The 20,447-nt window shown below is 43.6% G+C and overlaps 1 protein-coding gene across 3 annotated transcripts in view; it reads right to left on the bottom strand.

Moving 5' to 3' along the window:
- ADCY8 (adenylate cyclase 8) overlaps positions 1 to 20,246 on the bottom strand; it is a 235,585-nt gene extending 215,339 nt beyond the window's left edge. For 2 of the 3 annotated variants that reach the window (XM_020289021.2, XM_020289023.2), the window contains exon 1: positions 18,035 to 20,246. In XM_020289021.2, the coding sequence (XP_020144610.1) occupies positions 18,035 to 18,997 (963 nt within the window). In that variant the 5' untranslated portion in view covers positions 18,998 to 20,246. The remainder of the gene's footprint in view (positions 1 to 18,034) is intronic. The other variant, XM_020289022.2, reaches the window with a different exon arrangement.
- Between the last annotated feature and the right edge of the window lie 201 nt (positions 20,247 to 20,447).

Genomic DNA, 20,447 nt, shown 5'->3' with positions numbered 1-20,447 from the left:
TGTATTTGGACGCTGGTGATGGAGAACTAAAATAAAAGTGGATTAAACAAATCTGGAGTCTGTTTTATATGATTTTTAAAAATCTAGGAATGAGCAGTCTAGGGCTGGTATGGTGACCCAATAGTATTAATATCATCAGTGTCCTAGGATTCTTATTTCTTTGTGGTCCACGATCCTTCTATGTGGCTTCTGTCCGGCCTCATGGTCTGAGATGGCTACTGGAGGTGTCGCAGCACCTGCTTACCAGGCAGAAAGAAGGCTCACGAGGGTGGGGTGGGTGGCAAAAAGTGAGCCTCTTAGATGAATCAGGCTTCTTTTAAATGGTTTCCCAAACACTCCAGTACTGTAACTGGGAATACTACCTCTCAAGATAAAATTTTGGGTCTATATACTAGGAAGAAGAGACAGTGCACACCAGTAGCCAAACAGTAGTCTCTGATACACAGCTTATGTGAAGAAACCTTCCCTGGGTGGACAGGCATGTCCTCAGATGGCTCATCATTTTAAAACAGATGCAGAAACAATTTAGGGTAATTCAGAATCATGTGGGCAAATAAGTCTGGATTACTTTCAGGAATATAAGCAGGATAGAAACCAATTTATTTTTGTTAGTAGGGATCTGGGTAAAAGTAAGGCTTTGGTCTGCATATTTTGATGAAGTCTATAATAATTCTTTTCTTTTACATCTGTTGTGCCCAGGAATCTGGTCCTGAAGAAAGATGGTGAACTGTGAAGTCATCAGAACTTGAAACTCTTCTAAGTCTAGGTTCCTTCCCTAAATGTTAATAATTTTCCTTCAGGCACATGCAGTGTGTGCATAAGGCCAGGTAAAGGAGTGTACCATTTCTCAAATTTTTATAGCATCAAGGATGAAGCCCACGAAGGTATGAAACCCATTGCCACTCTCGGCACATCCATCCCAGAAGGAAGCCCAGGATTTGACAGATAAACTTTTCTCTCTTGCCTTCTCATTCTGGTAATGTCAATGGCTCAAGGGTAGGAAACATGTCTTATTTGACTTTGCATTCCTCAAGTTTAACACATAGTAGACGATGAATAAGAGGAATATGAATTACTAAATGTGAATGTGTATTTACTTAAATGGCCATTTTTCATGCACAGGGTGGCAGTGATGGGAGCCAGTGGGAACCTATGTATATTTCGAGCCAAACAGATTTTTTTATTATATTTAATAGTTCGAATCCTCACTTGGCCACACACAATCTGAATGACTTCAGCTTGGTTCATCTCTTGGTTCTTCATTTTTGAAACGGAGGTTACAACACTACGGTCCAGGAACACCATCAGGAGTGGATAGGACGTGTGTGAACCGTATAACACGGATTCAGGTGCAGCAGGTGTGTAGTAAGCGTTAGACATGATAACTATTGCCCTGTGCCAAGGACACTTTGAAACAAAAGGGACCGTTCTCTGCCCTGATGCTACCAACACCAACAAGTCACTCTCCCTTTAGGAACATCTCAGTTAGGTCTTCAGTGGCCAAAGACCTAGGAGGAGTTTTCTAAAGGAATGGTTCTCAAACGTTGTTCAGTGGAAGCGTGGCAGATCCTTGGTGGGTCACGGAGCAGAAGATGGCCCTGCTGCATGGGAGAGGCAGAGTGCCTTTCCCTTCCTTACCCAACACGCAGTGCCACTTCATCAGTGATATAATTTAGTGCTTGGTCTGGTCTGGAAAAGGAGCTGCTGCTATTCTAGAAATTTAACATATACCTTACTATGAATTTTCCTGCTAATTTCATTGACCACGGATTAGTTTTGTAGTCATTTAATGTTGTTCTTTTTTTTTTTAATTGGGATACGTTTGAAGTTTGAAATATGTCCACATGCGCAAGATAGGCCCAAGGGGGTAAATTTTGTTAACTACATTTTTTTTTTTTTTTTTTTTTTTTTTTTTTGAGACAGAGTCTCGCTTTGTTGTCCAGGCTAGAGTGAGTGCCATGGCGTCAGCCTAGCTCACAGCAACCTCAAACTCCTGGGCTCGAGCGATCCTTCTGCCTCAGCCTCCCGAGTAGCTGGGACTACAGGCATGCGCCACCATGCCCGGCTAATTTTTTATATATATATCAGTTGGCCAATTAATTTATTTCTATTTATAGTAGAGACGGGGTCTCGCTCTTGCTCAGGCTGGTTTTGAACTCCTGACCTTGAGCAATCCGCCCGCCTCGGCCTCCCAAGAGCTAGGATTACAGGCGTGAGCCACCGCGCCCGGCCTGTTAACTACATTTTGAAAGGATCTTTTCAGCCTTTTTTATATCCAAATTATCTTGAACCAATGGCTAGTCAGGTCTTTTTTGCAGGATGTTGAGAGGAAGTTTGTATCCACCTTCTATAAAGTTAGGAAGGACTTTACAAAAGGAGAGACTTCAGTGTGGGGATCTGTAGGAAGACATATGAGCATTAAGTGTGAAATGTTTTTTCTCCCTCATAACAATGTTCTAAACACAAGGCACAGTGGTGATTTCTAGGGACTGGTATTTTTGTCCATGGAAGGAGGATTGAAATAGTACAGAGCTTGGAATTTAGCGGACATCCTCTTATCCTGAGGTGTACTTCCTGCTTCTTGTATGCAATGATCATTAGTGCCAGAAACAGCCCAGTGTGGCAGAGCCCTTCAGTTTATCTCTCCCACTGTGGAGGTGATTAGCAGATTGGTTCACCTTGTGGACTCCTGTCCTGAGTTTTGCAGAGTGTCATGTCAATTACAGAGCAAGGCAGCCTGCCACTGTGTGCCCATGTCAGACACAGCTGTACTACAGAAATAATAATAATGCCACCCAGTGCTCGTTGACTCCCAGTTATTGGTTCAAAACTTCCTTATTCATTAACTCATTCATTCATAAAAGGTGAGGTTTTGACAGCAGATATCTTATTCTCATCTTGTTACAATGGAGTGACTGACATACAGTAGGATTAAGTGAGTTCCTCAAGGCCACCTTGTCTATTTCCTGGGGTCCATAGACAAATGAGAGGAATCAACAAAAGCCAGAAGCCCAAGGTGTGAATGCTCAGGCTGCGCCAATGCCCCACCCAACCACTGCCAGGTAACCCTGACAAAAAGTGGCTGTTGATCACAGTGAGCATGCACATTTCCAAAATGAGAGCTAGGCAGGTGCCACAAACTCACTAATCAGATATTCAAAAGAAACAATTGTCTGTCAATAAAATATCACAATCACAAGTCCCTTTGAAACCAATTGCATGACAAATACAACACACAATTTTGCAACTGATGGTGTCAATATAATTATACCACTGGGAAGAAGTAAATATTAAAACTATCTAGTGACTAATTTTCTCAGTCTTTGCTAAGTCATTACTCACAATTCTCTTTCTAAGCATCTCAGAGGTAGAAGACCTCAACAAGCTACGTGTTCTATAAGAATTGTTGTTATCTAATCTTGGGAACTAAATAAATGAGGAAAACATACAAATCCTCGCATTCACATCCATCATAACTCACGGGAATACAATTTTTTAGAGCTCCGAGGGAGCTCAGAAATCGTTTCTTAGTGATAGAAGTTTAGAGCTGGGAGGAATTCATGTTGAGGCCAGGACAGGTAGAGTGGTCTGTACAAGCTGCACTGTGTTGGGTGTAAAATCTGAGGCGAGACTTCTGATGGCATTCAGGTGCTGTTTTCAATACAATGTGCCACCCCCTAGCTCCATAAAGCAATAAATATCATTATAAACTTACCACTATTTGGAATATAAGTTTCATTTTTCTTTCTCTTTAACACTTTTAACTCATCACCTCTGAAACTAGTATAGATAATTGAGACAAAGTGGCCTTCAAAACCGATCAAATCCAGGGGATATTTTTGGAATCAGACAGTTGTGCATTGAAATTTCTTTTCTGTCATATGATTGAAGGGAAAGGATGTAACAGCCCCCAGCTCAGCATCCTCACATGTAAAAAGGGGAAGCAACGGTACTGATGCCAATATGACTGTTCAGGCATTTACTCAGCAAGGCTCTGCTGTGGGATTCCCTTGTGATGAGCCAGTGCCTAATCCAGGGATGTACAAAAGAATTAGACCCTGTTCTCAAAGAGCACATAGTTTGGTAGTAGAAAAAAATAATAAAAACATAATTCCACTCTTACCTGCTAACCCTTGTTCCTCTTTTAGATATTAAGACATAATTTCCTCATCTCAGTTCTATCTAGGTTCTTCCTTTTAAAGAGAAATGAGGGCCAGGACTAGGGTGAGCGAGCTAGATGCCTAGAGCACACAGTTTCAGGATTCGCTCCCTCTCGGGGTTGTGCACCTGTGGGGTGGGCACCTGAGAGTAAGCACCCTGGATGCCTCACTTGCCTCCCCCTCGTCGTGGCCCTGAATCAAACCTGAATTAAAAGCACATCACTCAGTTTGAAATCATTCACTTATTGAGGTTGTTATTTCATGGATGGCTGCCTCTAACTCTAGATTATAATCTCTTTAATAGCAGGATCCTGGATTATTTTCCTCCCCACAGTATCCCTAATGCTTATAACCCAGCACATCATGGTACTTCATACATAATTTGTCATATGAGGCTAAATGAAGAAATGAATTAATGATTGATGGAAGAAGGTTGCTATGATCTGAATGTTTGTGTCCCTCCCAACATTCCCATATTGAACTCCTAAACCCCAAGGTGATGGTATGAAGAGGTGGGAGCTCTGGGAGGTGATTAGGTCATGAGAGTGGAGCCTTTGTGTGGGATTAGTGTCCTTAAAAAGAGGCCACAGAGAGCTGCCTTGTCTGGTCCCCTCTGTAAGGACACAGCCAGACAGAAGGTGGCTCTATGAACCAGGATGCAGGTCCTCACCAGATACCAAATCTGCTGGTATCATGATCTTGGACTTCCTATCCTCCAGAATTGTGAGGAATACATGTTTGTTGTCTATACACCACCCAGTCTATGGTATTTTGTTATGGCAGCTCTAATGGACTAAGACAAATGTAAAGGGAGTTAGAGCCCAGAGGACAGGGTCCTAAATCCACCTGGTAAGGGTGGCAGGGACACAATACAGAGGTGGGGTCTGTGCTGAACTCTAAAGCCTTTCCCCCATATTATGGTCTATAGACTGAAAACATCCATCACCTGATCACTTGTTAGAAATGCAGAATCTTGGGTTACCCCCAAATCCAAATTTTGTCAAAACCTCAAAGTGATTTCTACTCACAGTAAAGTAGGAGGAGTATTGGTCTAAGGGACCATGAGATTAGCCAGGGAAAGCCCAGGAACGGCCACTTAGGGCAAAGAACTCATGGAAAAAGAGTAACTGTTTCAAGGCTTACATTATAATAACAAATAAAATGTATTGCATGGTTCCTCTTTACCAGGTTCTGATTTAAATACTCCATGTGTATCATTTCATGTCTTCAACAACCTTCTGAGTTATTATTATTATTATTTGGACTGTACAGCTGAAGAAAGTGCGGTACAGAATGATTGAGGCCCTTGTCAATGTCATAAATTGAACAAATGGTAGATCAATCCCAGGCAGTCTGAATCCACATCCTACACTGTGCTGTGATCTCGATACTCTGGTGCCTTCCTTGTTAAGTTGTAGGTCTGGCACACGGTAATTCCCGATACACATATTCTTCCATTGAAAGAGTCTTACTTGAAGGACTGCTTGTCTTTCTGTCAATTTCTATAACATCCTCCTGCCCCTTCTTCCCTTAAGCAACTAACCTGAGCTCAGGTTCTCAAATTCAAACAAACGTGATTCACCAATTAAACGCACACCACTTACTCTTAAGCCAGCACCTGGAGAAGGGAGGGCTACACAAGAGGCTTCCTGGAACTGGTGACACTTGAATGAATATTGCCGGAAAAGAAAGGGAAAGAATTGTCCTAGAACACACACACAACCAGAAGCAAGCATGAGGTATGCAGGAAACTGGTGATGAGGTTCAAGGGTAGAATTTACCTAGGGCAGTGATGTAGTAAAAATACTAGTATTTGGGAGGAGCTCACACTCAGGGGTGTGGGGTGGTTTGGAGGAGCTTGGGGAGGTTTGAGAACTCTTTGGGGGTGCTGCACTAGAACAGAAAAAGCAGGATGGAGAGCTGTGGAGAGACTCCAGCAATGGGAGCCTAAACCATCAGAGTTTCAAGTAGATGTTGGGTGGGAAGGAGTTGATTTTGACCCTTTGAAGCTCAGCTGCCTGTGAGACACTCAAATGGAGGTGTCTGGCAGGTCACTAATTGCCCCAGTCTTAAGATTAGCAGAAAAAACCTGGGTTAGAGCTATAGACTTAGGAGTAAGCGGCACACAAATACATGGTTTTTGACTGAGGAAGGGTGTGATTGCTCAGGGGGAGGTATGGAGTGAGATTGTGGGGAGACTTATGGAATGGAAACTTGGGATCTCCAGCATTAAAGAGGTGAATTGAAATGCAAGCCCTGAAGGCAGCTGAGAAAGAAGGGTATGTAACCAGCACTAGAACATGTTGTGCAGACTCAGCAGTGACCCAGGGGCCACCTCCAGGCTCGTGAAGCTCACAGCCAGCTGCCAAGAAAGACATGGTTGACAACAGCAGTGCAACGTGAGGCGGGATGGAGGGTTAGGTAAAGGGTAACACAGTCAAAGGAGAAGGAGTATCTATTTTGGTCTTGGATATTGGGAAGCCCTTCATAATCTTGCTTTTTTTTTTCACTGCACACAAAGCTCTTTTAGGCATGAAGAACATGAAGAAATTTTGGCCCAGAGAAGTCAAAACCATTTGGCCAAAGTCACTGAGAAAAATCCATAGCAAAAACAGGATGAGATTTTGTGGTTTCTATGTTTTTAAGAAAATGTACTTACATGGTTTCAAAAATATCTCTAACTGTCCATTGGCACAGTTTCTCTCTGGATGAGATGTCCTGGGCAGGGCCCCAAGAGCTGCATATGATGTCATTATTCACTTGGTAAGAGACAAAGGAAGTATCTCTGCCTTCTAAATAGAAAAGAAAAGACTTTGTGCTCACTGAACACTGGCCATCTGGGGCCATAAACCCATTCTCAAACAATCCATCCAGCACCAATAGGCTAGGAAGGCTCACCCAAGGAATGGGGAAGGGGGAGTGTTGACTTTAAAACAAGCTTGCTTGTAATGATTTTGCTTCTTGAACTAATTGATAGTAGAAACATGAACTAAGTGAGATAATGCTTCATGGAACTGAAAGCAAAAGATTTTCTCATGACCTTTTCTGGAACTCACAAAGGCTGTTTTAGTTAACTGTATTGGGTTCCAGTAAAATCAGGCTCTGCTTTTCGGAAGTCTACAGATTGAACTGATCCGGTTAGGGTACAATTAGGTCTTTACGAGATAGGTTTTAAGCTGTGGGAAACAGTGGACTAAGCAATTATCCAGTTTTTATGTTCAGCAGTCGCCCTGCTTTGTTCAATGTCCTCCTCCGAGGAGTGAGGCAGGCCAGCCACTCTTGTGTGGAGCATCTGGAGCAAAGGCGAAAGGTGAGAGCTTCTCCTGCCCACAGCTGCAACTGTTAGCCAGAGGGTGGGAGCACGCTGAAGGCCTCACGGAGACATCATGCCAAAGAAGTGATTTGGAGTGTGCCATTAAAGCAAAGAGCTCCTGAGCAGGGTATTGGGCTTCAGAGCCACGGTGCAGAAGAACACACAGGGAAGAGAATGAGAGGGTGATAACTGCATTAGTATCTGGACTCTAATTTGAGTGGATGGGCCTAATCCATATAAAATGTTTAGAAATGGAAAAATATCCAGGGGTCATTCAGATCTGTAACTTTTTTTTTTTTTTTTTACTTAAATGATCTGGACTTGACTTTTTCTTCATGTTATCTAATAACCACTTTAGCATACATATAGCAAAAACTTGGCTGTGGCTTTCTGCCCAAAGCACTTCATGGGATAGTTTCTGGTATACTTTTGCCTGCATTGAACAGAGAGATTGATTTCTCTTCTCTCACTGGCTTCTCCTTCCCTGTTGATGACTCTGTGTGTGTGTGTGTGTGTGTGTGTTCGCGCGCGTGCACACATGTGTGGTAGAGGGAAGGAGGTTGCCAGGTAATATTCATTAATTCCATCATTTAACCACTTCGGTACCACACTCACCGGCCATGAAACTTTGCCCACAGCCGGCACTCATAGTCGGTATGATAGTTTGTGTTGTGCATTGACAACGAATCCATTTTGCTCTTGTGTGATGAGGAAAGCTTTAAAGCACTGAAAGCTTGTTTTACTTTACAGGCAGCTTTACTTGTAAATCAGAATAGGTAACATATACATTTACGTTTTCATTACATTATATTTAAATGTTCACAATTTTATTTTGATAAATGAAAAATTAGAAAAGTCATATCACGGCTAAAGTCGCTGTGTGTGTTCATCTGTGGCTATCAACTATAGTCGATGCTGGTACCGAAATGGTTAAAGGTGTGGTATTCAGAGCCATCTGTGTGCCATGTACTATCCTAGGTGCTGGGGACACAAAGATCAGTAAGATACAATTCTTGACCTCAAGCGGTTGACAGCCTCGTGGGCACAGGGAACATTATGACATTGCTCTGGCAGAGGAAAACACAGGAGGTAGCAATGTACCAAGGAAAGGGCTTTGCGCCTTGCTTGAGCTCTCTGCTCACTCTTGTGTGGAGATGGGTCGCCTGGAGCTCCAGGGCAGCTCCTCAGTTTTAGCTGGAGTCACTGTGAGCACAGAGTGACCGTGAGTTCCCAGAGCTGCAGAGGCTCCATCCTGCCATGTCTTCAGGTCACCAGGCTTGGAATGCACACAGTTTGTGATAAGGTGATGCTTCAACAACTGACCTCTTGGCCCTTCCCCAGGGTCCTTTTACAATCTCTTCATCAGGAAGGAAGATTCATACCCATTCTACTCTTTCTTCCAGAGTCTGACATTCCCTTTCATGCAACTCCTGAAAGAAATCCACTGTAGCTTTGATGTCCCATACTTTAAAGGTCTGTAATACAAATAGCCCAAGATTTGCACTGTGTAAAACATTTACTGAACCCTGTACTCCAGACATGTTCCAAGAACCAGGTACAACTTCTAACCTTTGCATGGGAGTCAGAAACTCCCTATTCAAATCCATTCAAGTATCAGCTCCATTAGAGCAATAACTTTATCTGATTAGCACACAGCTGTGTCTCAGGACCTAAAACCCAGCAGGCAATCAACAAGTATGTGTTGAACAATTTATCTGCTCAATGCTCATTCTATCCTTCTTCCTAATGCAATTGTTATTTTTTGAGGGGCATCAAAATCTAATCTATTTTTGCCATCCGTTCCTGCTGATTAGAGTGGCCATGTGTCCCAATTCTGGTCCCTGAAATATAATCAGGCTTTGTTGGGCAAAGATCCCAGATGAGCCTCTAAAAGGGGAGCAGACTCAGTTGATGTATACACCCTTTTGCCATGTTGTCCCCTCGCCCTTTGCCCTTCTACTTTTTCCTGACTGGTAAGCAACTATGATGGCTTGTAGATACAGTCAAAGGCTTTCATCTGACCTTGAGGAAAAGACCTCCCTATATAGGAATCTTCTTTATGACATCTGTGATGGATCGCTACATAGCTTTTCCTTGAAGAATTCCCGTGACAGGGAGCTCATCATTTCAAAGAGCAGCCAGCCCCCTTGGGCAGGTCTATTTTTACCAAGCCTCACCTTTTAGTGAATCAAAATTTCTACTGTTGTAATGACTATCCACTGGTCTTTATTTCATCCCAAAGAAGACACATATAAAATAACCTATCTCTTTGTCATGGCAAAACTTCAAATATTCGTTAGCATATTCGTCCTGTATCCCTTTTATCTTTAGGTCTTTCAATGTTCTTTTCTTTTTTAAATCCTTGCTATGGCTTGAATGTGTCCCCCCAAAAGCATGCATTGGAAACTCAACCCCTAATGCCCAATGCAACAGTGAGACTCCACTCTGGTAAAACAGTTAATGCTAATTATAAAAGAGTTTGAGGCTGCGAGTTCAATCTCCTGCTCTCTCTTGCTCGTGTGATGCCTTCCTCTGTGTTATGATGCAGAAAGAAGACCCTCACCAGATGTAGTAGCTCCTTGATCTTGAAGTTCTCAGCCTTTAGAACCAGGAGCCAAATCAATTTCTATTTTTTATAAATTTACCCAGTCTCAGGTATTTTGTTATAGCAGCATAAAATGAATTCTGTAAGATTTTTTTTATGCTACATTTCTTCTCCTTATATTCTGTGTTAAAGAAATCCATGTATTTTGCTTATACATTCCATAATCCTTAGTAGACTCTATTTTATAAGCAATCATGTGCATTCAGCATGTAATCACACACACACACACACACACACACACACACACACACAAATGAAGAAAATATTCTGAAATGCTTTATCCAGTCAACTAGAAAACCAAATGACACAGAACAAGGGTGTGTTCTTTCCAAAATAAGGTAGTTATAGTTTCTGTTTTCATGTGCAAATTTTACACTGGTATGGACTTGATATAGAGATGACAGTTTAAAAAATTTACTCATTTAAAAAGAAACTGCAAAACATTAATGTGATTTTTTTTCACATCTAGCTCATGGCTTCACTGTGTATAACTTTATCATTTCCTAATTTGGGGGAATTTTGTGCTTCAAAGACATTTTTCAATTAGTATTATAACACCCAAGCTTAGACATATAGGGCAGTAAGTGGAGTGAAAGAGGGATAGAAAACTTCAGTAATTAATGAATGTCCAAGGTATTGCACACATTAAAATGTATGATCTAGCTAAATGAAATTGAAATATCAAAGAACACACATGCTCATTCAAAGCCCAATCCACAGATATCAAAGAAACAAGCAAATGCAGGTTTATCTGACAACACCTTGTGTCATAAGCTCAGTCGGTCTGTTGAAAAGGTAGTCACATAGTGGCATTTGCTGATAAATGGCTTTTATTCCTACCAGAATGTGGCTAGGCCTCTCTCAGAATGTCTGGCATCTCCATGGTTAATTAATCTACTCTGCATTCTTCCTTTACCCAGCAGGGCTGACTGTGAAAAATCTTGCAGTGAGAAAAATCTAGCTTCCGAAGTGCTGCTTAAGTGACCTGACTTCTTAAAATAGCCCTTCATAAAACAAAACTCACATGACATAATTTGAGGGTGTAAATCCAATTACATTTCCTGGGGAAGCACAGGGCAGATTATACTGGCTTTCCCTGCTTCGTTGTGGCTGGCTAAGGCAGCATTCCTCTACTCAAGCCCCAAGAAAATCCTGGGGAAGAAATTATTTACATAACCCATTCTCTTGCTAACTGAGGTTCAAACATATGTATCACAGAAAGTCTCCAACCTTCAATGCTGCTGCTAACCCTTGGATTCAGTTACTTTAATTCCAGCCCAGAGAAAGAACCAAGAACACATTTCAGAGCAATGTCACACAAATGGATACGTTTGCCCAGCTCTATATTTTGGGCCCACTGGTCTCTCAGAGAATCAATATTGTGCCTATCTGTTGGTGAGAGGAAAGGTTTGAGGGGAATGTTGCAAGTGTCTCAGATGTTCTGGAAATAAACACATGTAGGATCAACTCAAATAGATACACTTGTGAAATGAATAAATTAGCATGCTAAGAAATATTTAGACAACAGTGAAATGTCACATCAGCACGATTGTAGTAGTGTCCTCTGATTACATGTTGCTAGCAGCACTGAATATGGGATAAACTTCTTTTTTTTTCCATCTTTCATTTTTATGCTTGGTTTCACTTATTTTTGATGAGCTCTTAAAATGCCATCTATCATCAAAGTGTAAATATGACTAATGCTTTTGTCCTACTTAGCATGACATTGCAGCAGCTGCACTAGAAGCAAAGTCCTCCCAGTCTTCCCAGTTCTAATCTAATTACGCTCTGACCCACTGATAACAGTCAGGTGATATTACTGGATATGAAGGGAAAAAAATTCACAATTCAGTCTTGCCAAGCATACATCACATAATCATTTTACAACTCTCTCCAAATATACAGACACCAAACCTATTTGCAACTCCAGGGCAAAGATGTCTATAGGCCAGAGCTAAAGGAATTTAATTGGTCATTTCAGCAGTCATTAAAAATATTCTTTGCAAAGCATACTCTCTACTAGTTCACGTATGTGTGTGAGTACACACGTGTGAGCACACACACAAAGACACGAAGAAAAAAAGAAAAAAGGAAAGAAGGAATGAGAAGGGTAGTCTCTGGGCATTTTTCACAAGTAAGATAGAATAATATTTCCATTTCCTGGTATTCAGAGAACACTCTTGGGAAGGTTGACACTCAGATCTGATTTTGAAAGGCATTTTTCTCAGACATGCTAGAAAGTTGCAATTATTTTTAAAAGCCTATATGAATTCCCTAAAGGAAAATGTACAGAAATGAAGATATTTGGGGTTTTAAGAAATGCACACCATAACTAGTGGGGTGCATTAAACTAGAGCCCCATTCATGCTCATTTAATGGATATTTATGTGTCTGAAGTGAGTGTTTACCTTAATACCAACTACCAAATTGGAATGACTCACATCACATGCCATTTGCTGTACATTAAGTAGTCACAGGATTCCCTTTATTTGATTTGAGTTAGCTACAAAAAGCTTTAGACTTAGACAAAGAACATATAATATGATATACTTATGTTTACATTTTATAAATGGGGGAGAGACATTAGTAATTTCATTATATTCACTTTATCTTTCCTGTGAAGTTGATCCTTCATTTAAGTGATCAGAAAGGCATATTTAAATCACAAAGTCTGCATCTCTCCTAACCCTCACCTGCTCATACCATATCCTGCCAGCTTACCCAGTATGAAAAATGAATTTTCCCCCAAAGAAATTTTTAAAGGCCAAATGGTAGGCTAGAAGTCCCTTGTTATCAGTCAAGTTTAAGGATCATTATTTAATGGCTCTCATCTCTACTGTTTGATGGGATGTGTGAAAGCAGGAAAGAAGATGTTGCATGGGAAATTCAAATCTGACAGCATGACCTTGAGCACTAACTAACCTGGATTTACATACCTGGCTGCCATTGATTGTACAGTTGTCTTGGAGAAATCACTTCTACTCTGGCACTTCTGCTTATCTACCTTACCGGAAGGCACAGAAGACTAATTAGCCACTGGCTGTGACATTTTGCATCCCCAAGAGGAAAGCATAATGCAGCAATTTTTCTGGTTAAATATTTCTGCCTCTTAGTTTTCCGATAACTAAATTTTTTCTACCATCTTATCACTAATGAGCTGAAGAATGAGAATGAGTCTCAAATGTAAGGTAGCTCATATGATTGTCACCAGCAATTAAAATAGAGTGAAATGCTAATTATAGCAACGGTTTTCAGTATTTATCTACCTAGTGAAAGAAACTAGCAAATATAACCTATTTATCATTAATATTTTATTTATAAATATAATGCCATCTTGTAATATATTTCCTAAGAATAAATTAAACTGGCAGGATAAAAAAATGGTTTAAGATGGGGGAAAAAGTCAGTATGTTCGAGAAAATCGGGATAAGGCATTCCTATAATTGGCTTGGACCACACACATGGAGCTGGTTTAACTTGAACTGGGTGAGGGTCCCAAGGGAGGAATAACTGTAAACCTAGTGTTACCTATAGCGGAGCTTTGTCAGGGTGAAATGAAAGGAGCCCTTTGAACTTACTTTTCAACGTTATAAAGGTTCTTCAGTATTTCCAATGCCACTCTGGACCCCCAAAACATACAAGTGATTGTATCTGCCCTGAACAATAATCTTTGTTTGGGTGGGAAGTTGGGGGTTTTAATTTAACTGTTAATTGAGTAGAGAAAACATAAACCATCTCTTTGCTGATGGCAAAGGAACCTCACAAGTGGCCCTTTTAAGGTTCTAACTTGTATTCACAGTGGAAAGTAAATGGTGATCCAAATTAACACAGGGCTTTGTCTCTTCATATAGGCTGTCTGCAGAGATCTGCAGGATGGTTGTTACCCTTTCAAGACACAGATGTGATTTCCTTCATGAGAGAAGTAGATTCTCATAGCTTGGATTAAGGGAAGGCAATCATTGGCTCATTTGTTACTTCTGAAAGTGACATTTTCACTGAAGTGAAACAGCTGCCAAGGTGTTTTGACTCTATACTCTCCTTTTAGTTTCCTGACTCTTGAAAATGCAAAGTTAAATGTTAGCCATACTCCTAAAGAGAATTAATATTAATGCAGGGAAAGATGATAGTTCAGTGTTTATGGCCTTCAGCTGACAAATTTGTTTCCCGGTAGGCAGAATGATGAGCTAGCTATGAAGAGCCTATGCCTAGCAGTTCAGTCATTTTTCTCTAATCATTTTCCTTTGGCTTCTTCATTAAATGCTCATTCATGTGCTATACAGGGCATTACTCTCTTGAGCAGTGAAAGAGTAATACCTCACTCTGGAACAATTTCAAATGCTTATGTGCTTAAAAGGAAAACCTCTAAATGGATCCTGGAGAATGACTGGAATTGGAGCCAGAGTTTGAGTCCCGACTTCACAACTTGCTAGGCTTTTCTTGATCTTCAGGATATCCCTTGAAAATTTCTAAGAATCTGTCATTTCTTCTCTGAAATGAAAATGAAGGATGCTACCATCTATTTGTCATTATTAGATGTGACAGTGTATAGAAGGGAGCTTTGTTATATGTAAAATATTGTACAAAGTATTATTACTGTGCTTCAATTTCTTTGAAAGATGTTTATGTTTAAGACTGCCTAAACGCATGACTTACGTGTGTGTGTGTGTGTGTGTGTGTGTTTGTACGTGTACCTGGAGAAGTTTTCAGCAACACAACACCAGGAGACTTGGATATTTTATAACATGTCTGCATGATGAGGAATCTTGTTCATTCAGTGACTGTTGAGTGCCTCCTAATTACCTGGCATTTTTCTAGGTGCTGGGGATAAATTGGCAAATATGACAGGTAACATCCATGATCTTATGGTATTTTCATTCTTGTGATGGGGAGAAATACAGTAAATATAAAAAATCAGATATTTTACTATAGTATATATACTCTGGAGAAAATAAAACAAGTCATGTACTAGAGAAAGTAGCCTTTGAGAGTCTGGAACAATGAGGATGAGAAGACTATTTGGTGAAGCCTGGGAAAACTGTTCTATGTGGCAGGTGCAAAGGCCCAGAAGTAGGAAAGGACTTGGGATATTTGAAAGACAAGAAAATGGATGTTGTATTTAGACCCTGAGGAAGAGAAGAGAAGGAAATTAAGATTAAAGAGAGAAGCAGCAACTAGCTCAGAGGATTGAGTAGGCTGTGGTAAGGAATTAGGATTTTACTATACTTGCTATTATAGACCTACAGCAGGTTTTAAGCATGCCTTATATATTACCAAACATGGAAAACTAAATAGTAACTATTAAAATAATCACAGATTTTTTTTAAAGTGTTTTATTTCTCCACTTCATCCATCCGTAAGATCTAGGAAAGAAATTTAAACCCATAGAGGGCGCCAAAGGACCTTTAAAAGACCTTTCAGCACCTGCAGGAGGGGAGAGGGCTCTGGTTGGTCCCAAAAGGTGACTCAACCTATGAAACCGTGGTTGATCTATAATTTCTACCCAAAGAGAAAGTTGAATGAGCTTGGTTTACATTTATCGGGACCTTGGTTTTCACAGTGGAGGATTGTTTATGATGGGGTGGGAGTGGGAAGACATTTGGGGGTTATTTTTAATCTTCTCCCATCTGGTAGTATTTGAGTAGAGTATAAAACAAATATGGAGCCAAAATTTACTTTCTGGATTCATTTGGCAAGAAAAATATGTCTATACTTAGAACTTTGAAAATATTCGTAATTTGCCGCTTAGGATGTGTTATTCCAAATACTATTCCAAACTTACTTACAAAGTCTTTTAGTAGTGTGTACCAAGAAAGGCTGCTGCATGAAAAGCAGTGGGTTATAATAAATGGAATTTTCTTCACATGATCAGATAGCTGTGGCATATTCTTGAAACAACTCATATGAGTTTGATGAAAAAGGAGAAGCAGAGAAGGAAGAAGAAGAGGACGAGAAGGGAAAAGGTAAAAGGACAAGGGGCAAGAGGAGAGGTAAGACAGGGAAGAAAAGATCTGCTGATGTCCAAATATATGACAAAGAAGACGCGGACGACAATGAGAGAGCTTGGAAGAAAGTAGATTTAGATGACTGGCATTTAGATTTATGTGTAAACAGGATTGAGAAACACAGTTAATACATGTATAATTTTATATAATACCAAACGAAGAATATGATCCCCCCCTTCCCAAACTGAGATTCATTTATTATATGTGGGTATTAAAGTCCCCTGATGATATTTAGAAAACAGCCATTATTGCCTTTAACAAGAAAAGACTCAGCCGATCAGCCCTTACTCAAAGTCTCTCATCTCTCCATTTCATGCCTGATGATCACAGCCAGGTACTTTATATCCTCTTTGCTTCACTCACAGAGACTTCAAAAAGAACTGTAAAAGCAGCCAACCAGATAAATAACTTAAGCAAACAAACGTAGAGTCATCAGAGAATAGACAGGATCCCAAATTGAATAGAAGCCCCAGAGGTCAATGATGGGTAAAGCACTCTAACAGTGCCGGCGTCCTAAAAATTGTGAGCAATTTTCAGTGGCAGTGTACCTGTTTATTCTAAGACCCATCTATTCAAACTCCACCAAAAGGAAGAGGAGTTTTAAGCTTCTCACACAGCAAAAATGACACGGAAGCTGAGGACACAGCAGGTACATACGTACAAAGAAGCCCCCATCCATGCACATCACATCAGCCTTTTACTTGAAACCACTTCAGTTGACATGTTTCCCTCATTTTCCAGAAGCCCTCAGATTCACTCTCCTGTTACCTATCAGACATTTGGTAAAAAAATAAGAATGCCAGGTTACTAATTATCTGTTGGTTTTAATATAATCAATAGAACCATTGTCTACCTTCTCATCCATAGACCATGTGGATGTTGTTCACATAAACACATCCACATTTGATGGGGAAGGATAGAATAAAAGGGGGATAAAAAAGAAACAGGCTTAAAGAGTGAGATTTCACTTAAATATTTTAAACTATTAAAATATGGGCATAACTCTAACCCTTCTTAGGGAGAGGCAAAGAAATACAATGTAACCAAAATATAAAAAAAAAACCAAAACTTTTTAGCAGGTGGTGGGCAGGCGGGAGTGGGGAGGAGGAAAGGGGTATATGTTTCCATAACGTGTGTGATGCACACCACCAGGGGATTGGACATATGGGGGGGAGCGAGGGGGCAGGGGCAATATTTGTAACCCTAACAATATTTGTACCTCCATTATATGATGAAATAAAATAAAAAAATAAATACGTACATCAAAATGCTCTTTTGCAATTAATCAAAACTTGCATTTTTTTGGCCACCCTGGGTTGGATCCTGTCATGAGAGAAGGTATCATCTTAGAGCACCAAGGCAATAAAAAAAATTCCCAAATAAAACATGTCGTAGGATTGTTGAAGGACTGGGTGAGACAACACGAACAGTGCCAGCACTGGCAATTAGTATGTGTTTAACAAATGTTGGTTTGTTGGAGAACTGAGGGTTTGTGGCACGGAGATACACAGAAACCCAACTCTGAATCCCAGAGTCCCCTATAACACCCTGCTGTGACTCTTATGAGTAAAGCTCTTAAGGAATGGGTCGCCTTCTAAATCAGGATACTTCTCCCTTCTGTCTCCTGCTCCAGACACTGCAGACCCAGGGGTGGGGGGGGGGAGTGAGAAGTAGAAAGAAGACTTTCTTAGCTGATGTCAGAGAAGAATTACTCATAGAATCGGAGTAGAAGGGTAGAGGTGACAGAAACTTTTAGAGGTCATTTAGTTCCACTTCCCCTAAGAAGAGAGAGAGAGTCCATCCCACTAACATCCAAGGCCTCCTAGGTGCAAGGCACTGTTGTGCTACGCTGGAGAAGGGGGTGAAAAGAGTGAGGCAGCCCAGGCTCTCTGGAAACTATATTATAAATAAACAGGGGACTCAGAGGGGAAAAAGAAAGGCAGGTGAGTGTTACCTGGTTGATGGAAATGACCGCCAGTCGGGGGATGACCACTTCGAGGATCACCTGCAGCAGCGAGGTTCCCAGGCCAGCCAGGATGGCCCAGGTCAGCGGCAGCGGCAGCATGCTGTAGGTGGCGAAGAGTGTGAAGAGCACGTAGCCTATGCCGTCACCCAGGAGCCCGTAGCCGAGGCCTGCTGCCAGGATCTGGGTGGTCATGGCCACCCAGGTGACCACACCGCTGTACTGAAGGTATGTGTGCGAGGTGGTGTCCTTCCTGACCACCACCAGGGCGCAGATCACCACCTCAATGCCGGTGAAGAAGCCCAGCAGGATGCCCTTGAGCGGGTCCATGGGGGCCGAGGCCAGGCTCAAGTGGAGGACCAAGAGGGTGAGTTTGGTCAGCACGTCCAGCACGTTCATCACCACCTCCGATTTGCGCCTCTGGCCCAGAAAATACCGCTGGTAGAGGCGCTCCAGATCCCGAGACTTGAAGGAGTTGCGCAGCGTGGGGAAAATGACCCCTCGGTAGCTATAGCCCCCATTGAGGAAGAAATCCGAGTTGCTTGGGGCACAGTCAAGGTGCAGGAAGCCCAGGTCGCCCCCGCCCCCGCTGCCGCTGGCACTGCCGCTCCCGCTGCGTTCGGGGAAGACTTTGGTGCCGCCGGTGCTGTGCGCTCGCTCCCCTGGGCCCAGCGAGTAGAGGGGCAACGCCGAGTCGCCGGACAGCTGCGGCGCATGGTGGTTGGGGCCGCTGCCCGCAGGGTTCGAGGCTTTGCCCGAGCCTCCGCTCCCGCCGCCGCCGCCGCCGCCCCGGTGCCCGTGAATGAAGCGCTGCTCGGTGATGTGCCGCACCGCCGTTTGCCACAACAGCCGCTGCGGCCGGGAGCCGCTCCCTCCGTCGCCGGCCGGGGGCGTCGGGTGTATGGTGTAGAGTTCCTCGCTGCCGCCAAGGCAGCGCACATCGGAGAGCTCCATGGCGCTGGGCCGCAGGGAGGGAGGCGTAGAACCTGGGGAGGCAGTTGGAGGAAGGAATTCCTAAAGATTGGAAGAAAGCCTGGTTGGAGGTTGCAGCAAGTCCTTCTATCCTAGGCTGCCCTGTTGCAGGAGCCCTGGGCAGGGACCTCTCAGGTCAGGTCATACTGTGCCCAGGGGCAAAAGGCGCCCGGAAGATCGCAGCAGACCCCTGCGTCCTTGCGCGCCGCCCTCCCGCCAGCCCGCGCAGCTTGAGTACGCAGCGGCGGCGGTGGTGGCTATTTGTCCGCAGAAGCCGCGGCGCTCTGAGCCACGCAGCCCCCTTTCCGGCTCAGGCTTCTTGGTTGGTTCTAGGCTCAGCGTCTTGGCTCAGTCTTGCTCCCCGAGAGGCGCCTGGGCGCCGCGCTTCTGCTGCGCGTCGGGCGGGTCCTGGCTGCGGCACTGGGCTCTGGACACCTACTGCTCGGCGGCTGCAGGGGGGCTGGCCGGGGGTGACCGGCGGCAGCGATGGGTGTGAAGTTAGCAGCTGTGGCTGGATTCATCACCCTTCGGAGAACTCCATTGCGGCCGGGATGGGGAGCTGGGGCGGAGCTGGGGGCGGGGGCAACGATGGGGGAGAAGGGAGGGTGGAATGTGAGGTGGAGGAGCGCCCCGAGGGAGGGCTGGAGAGGTGGTAGCCTCAGCGCTAACAAGTCACCAAACAGTTAATTTGAAGAAAGGGGTGTGCTGAGTCTCCCTCCTGGGCTCGCTTCTGGTTCCAGAGCGAGGACTGACGGCGCAGCGCTGGCTCTGGCCAGAAGCATCCCTTGGGGAGGGGGTGGGAGGACACTAGCCCCAGGGTTCCAGTCTCGCCTATAAGGCGAGGCTAACGCTTCCAGTTGTGCTTCCGAGGGGTCGCAGCACACAGTTCCCATGCCCTTCACTTTGCTCTTTGAAGTCCATTTGGCCCGGAGCTAGCAGGAGCGGGAGGCGAGGGAAGGAAAAAGTGGGGTGGGCTCGAAAGCCAACAGCTCTGAGAACGAAGCGAAGCCACTGGTGCGGATCTTTGAAGCTGAGAACCGAAGCTTGGCGGTGCGGCGAATATCAGGTTTGGACGAGAAGGGAGGCCGAGGACGCGTGGAAGTAGACAAGAGACGTCCCTGGAGCCAGGGAAGCGGCGGCGCGTGCCACCCTGGTGCTCTGAAGAGAGCTGCGGGCATCAGGAGACTGGGAAGAATTTGGAGACCTGTCAGAGCGGTCAGACACCCGCTGCGACTTAAACCCGCCCCCGCGCCAAGCCACGCCCCCGGAACCCGGGGTGAGGTGGGGGTGGTGGCGGCGACCCGGTACCCAGATCTAGCCAGGACGCCCCAGGTCTGGAAGGCAGCCGCGCGCGCTGGCCAGCGAGGGAGAGGACCACGGCGGGCCGGGGCGGGCGGCGGGAGCCCGGGCCTTCCCTCCGCGCTACTATCCA

The sequence above is a fragment of the Microcebus murinus genome, chromosome 7, assembly GCF_040939455.1.
Source record: "Microcebus murinus isolate Inina chromosome 7, M.murinus_Inina_mat1.0, whole genome shotgun sequence".
Taxonomy (NCBI): domain Eukaryota; kingdom Metazoa; phylum Chordata; class Mammalia; order Primates; family Cheirogaleidae; genus Microcebus; species Microcebus murinus.
The sequence above is the reverse complement of the archived record's forward strand: the minus strand, read 5'-3'. Positions and strand labels throughout refer to the sequence as shown.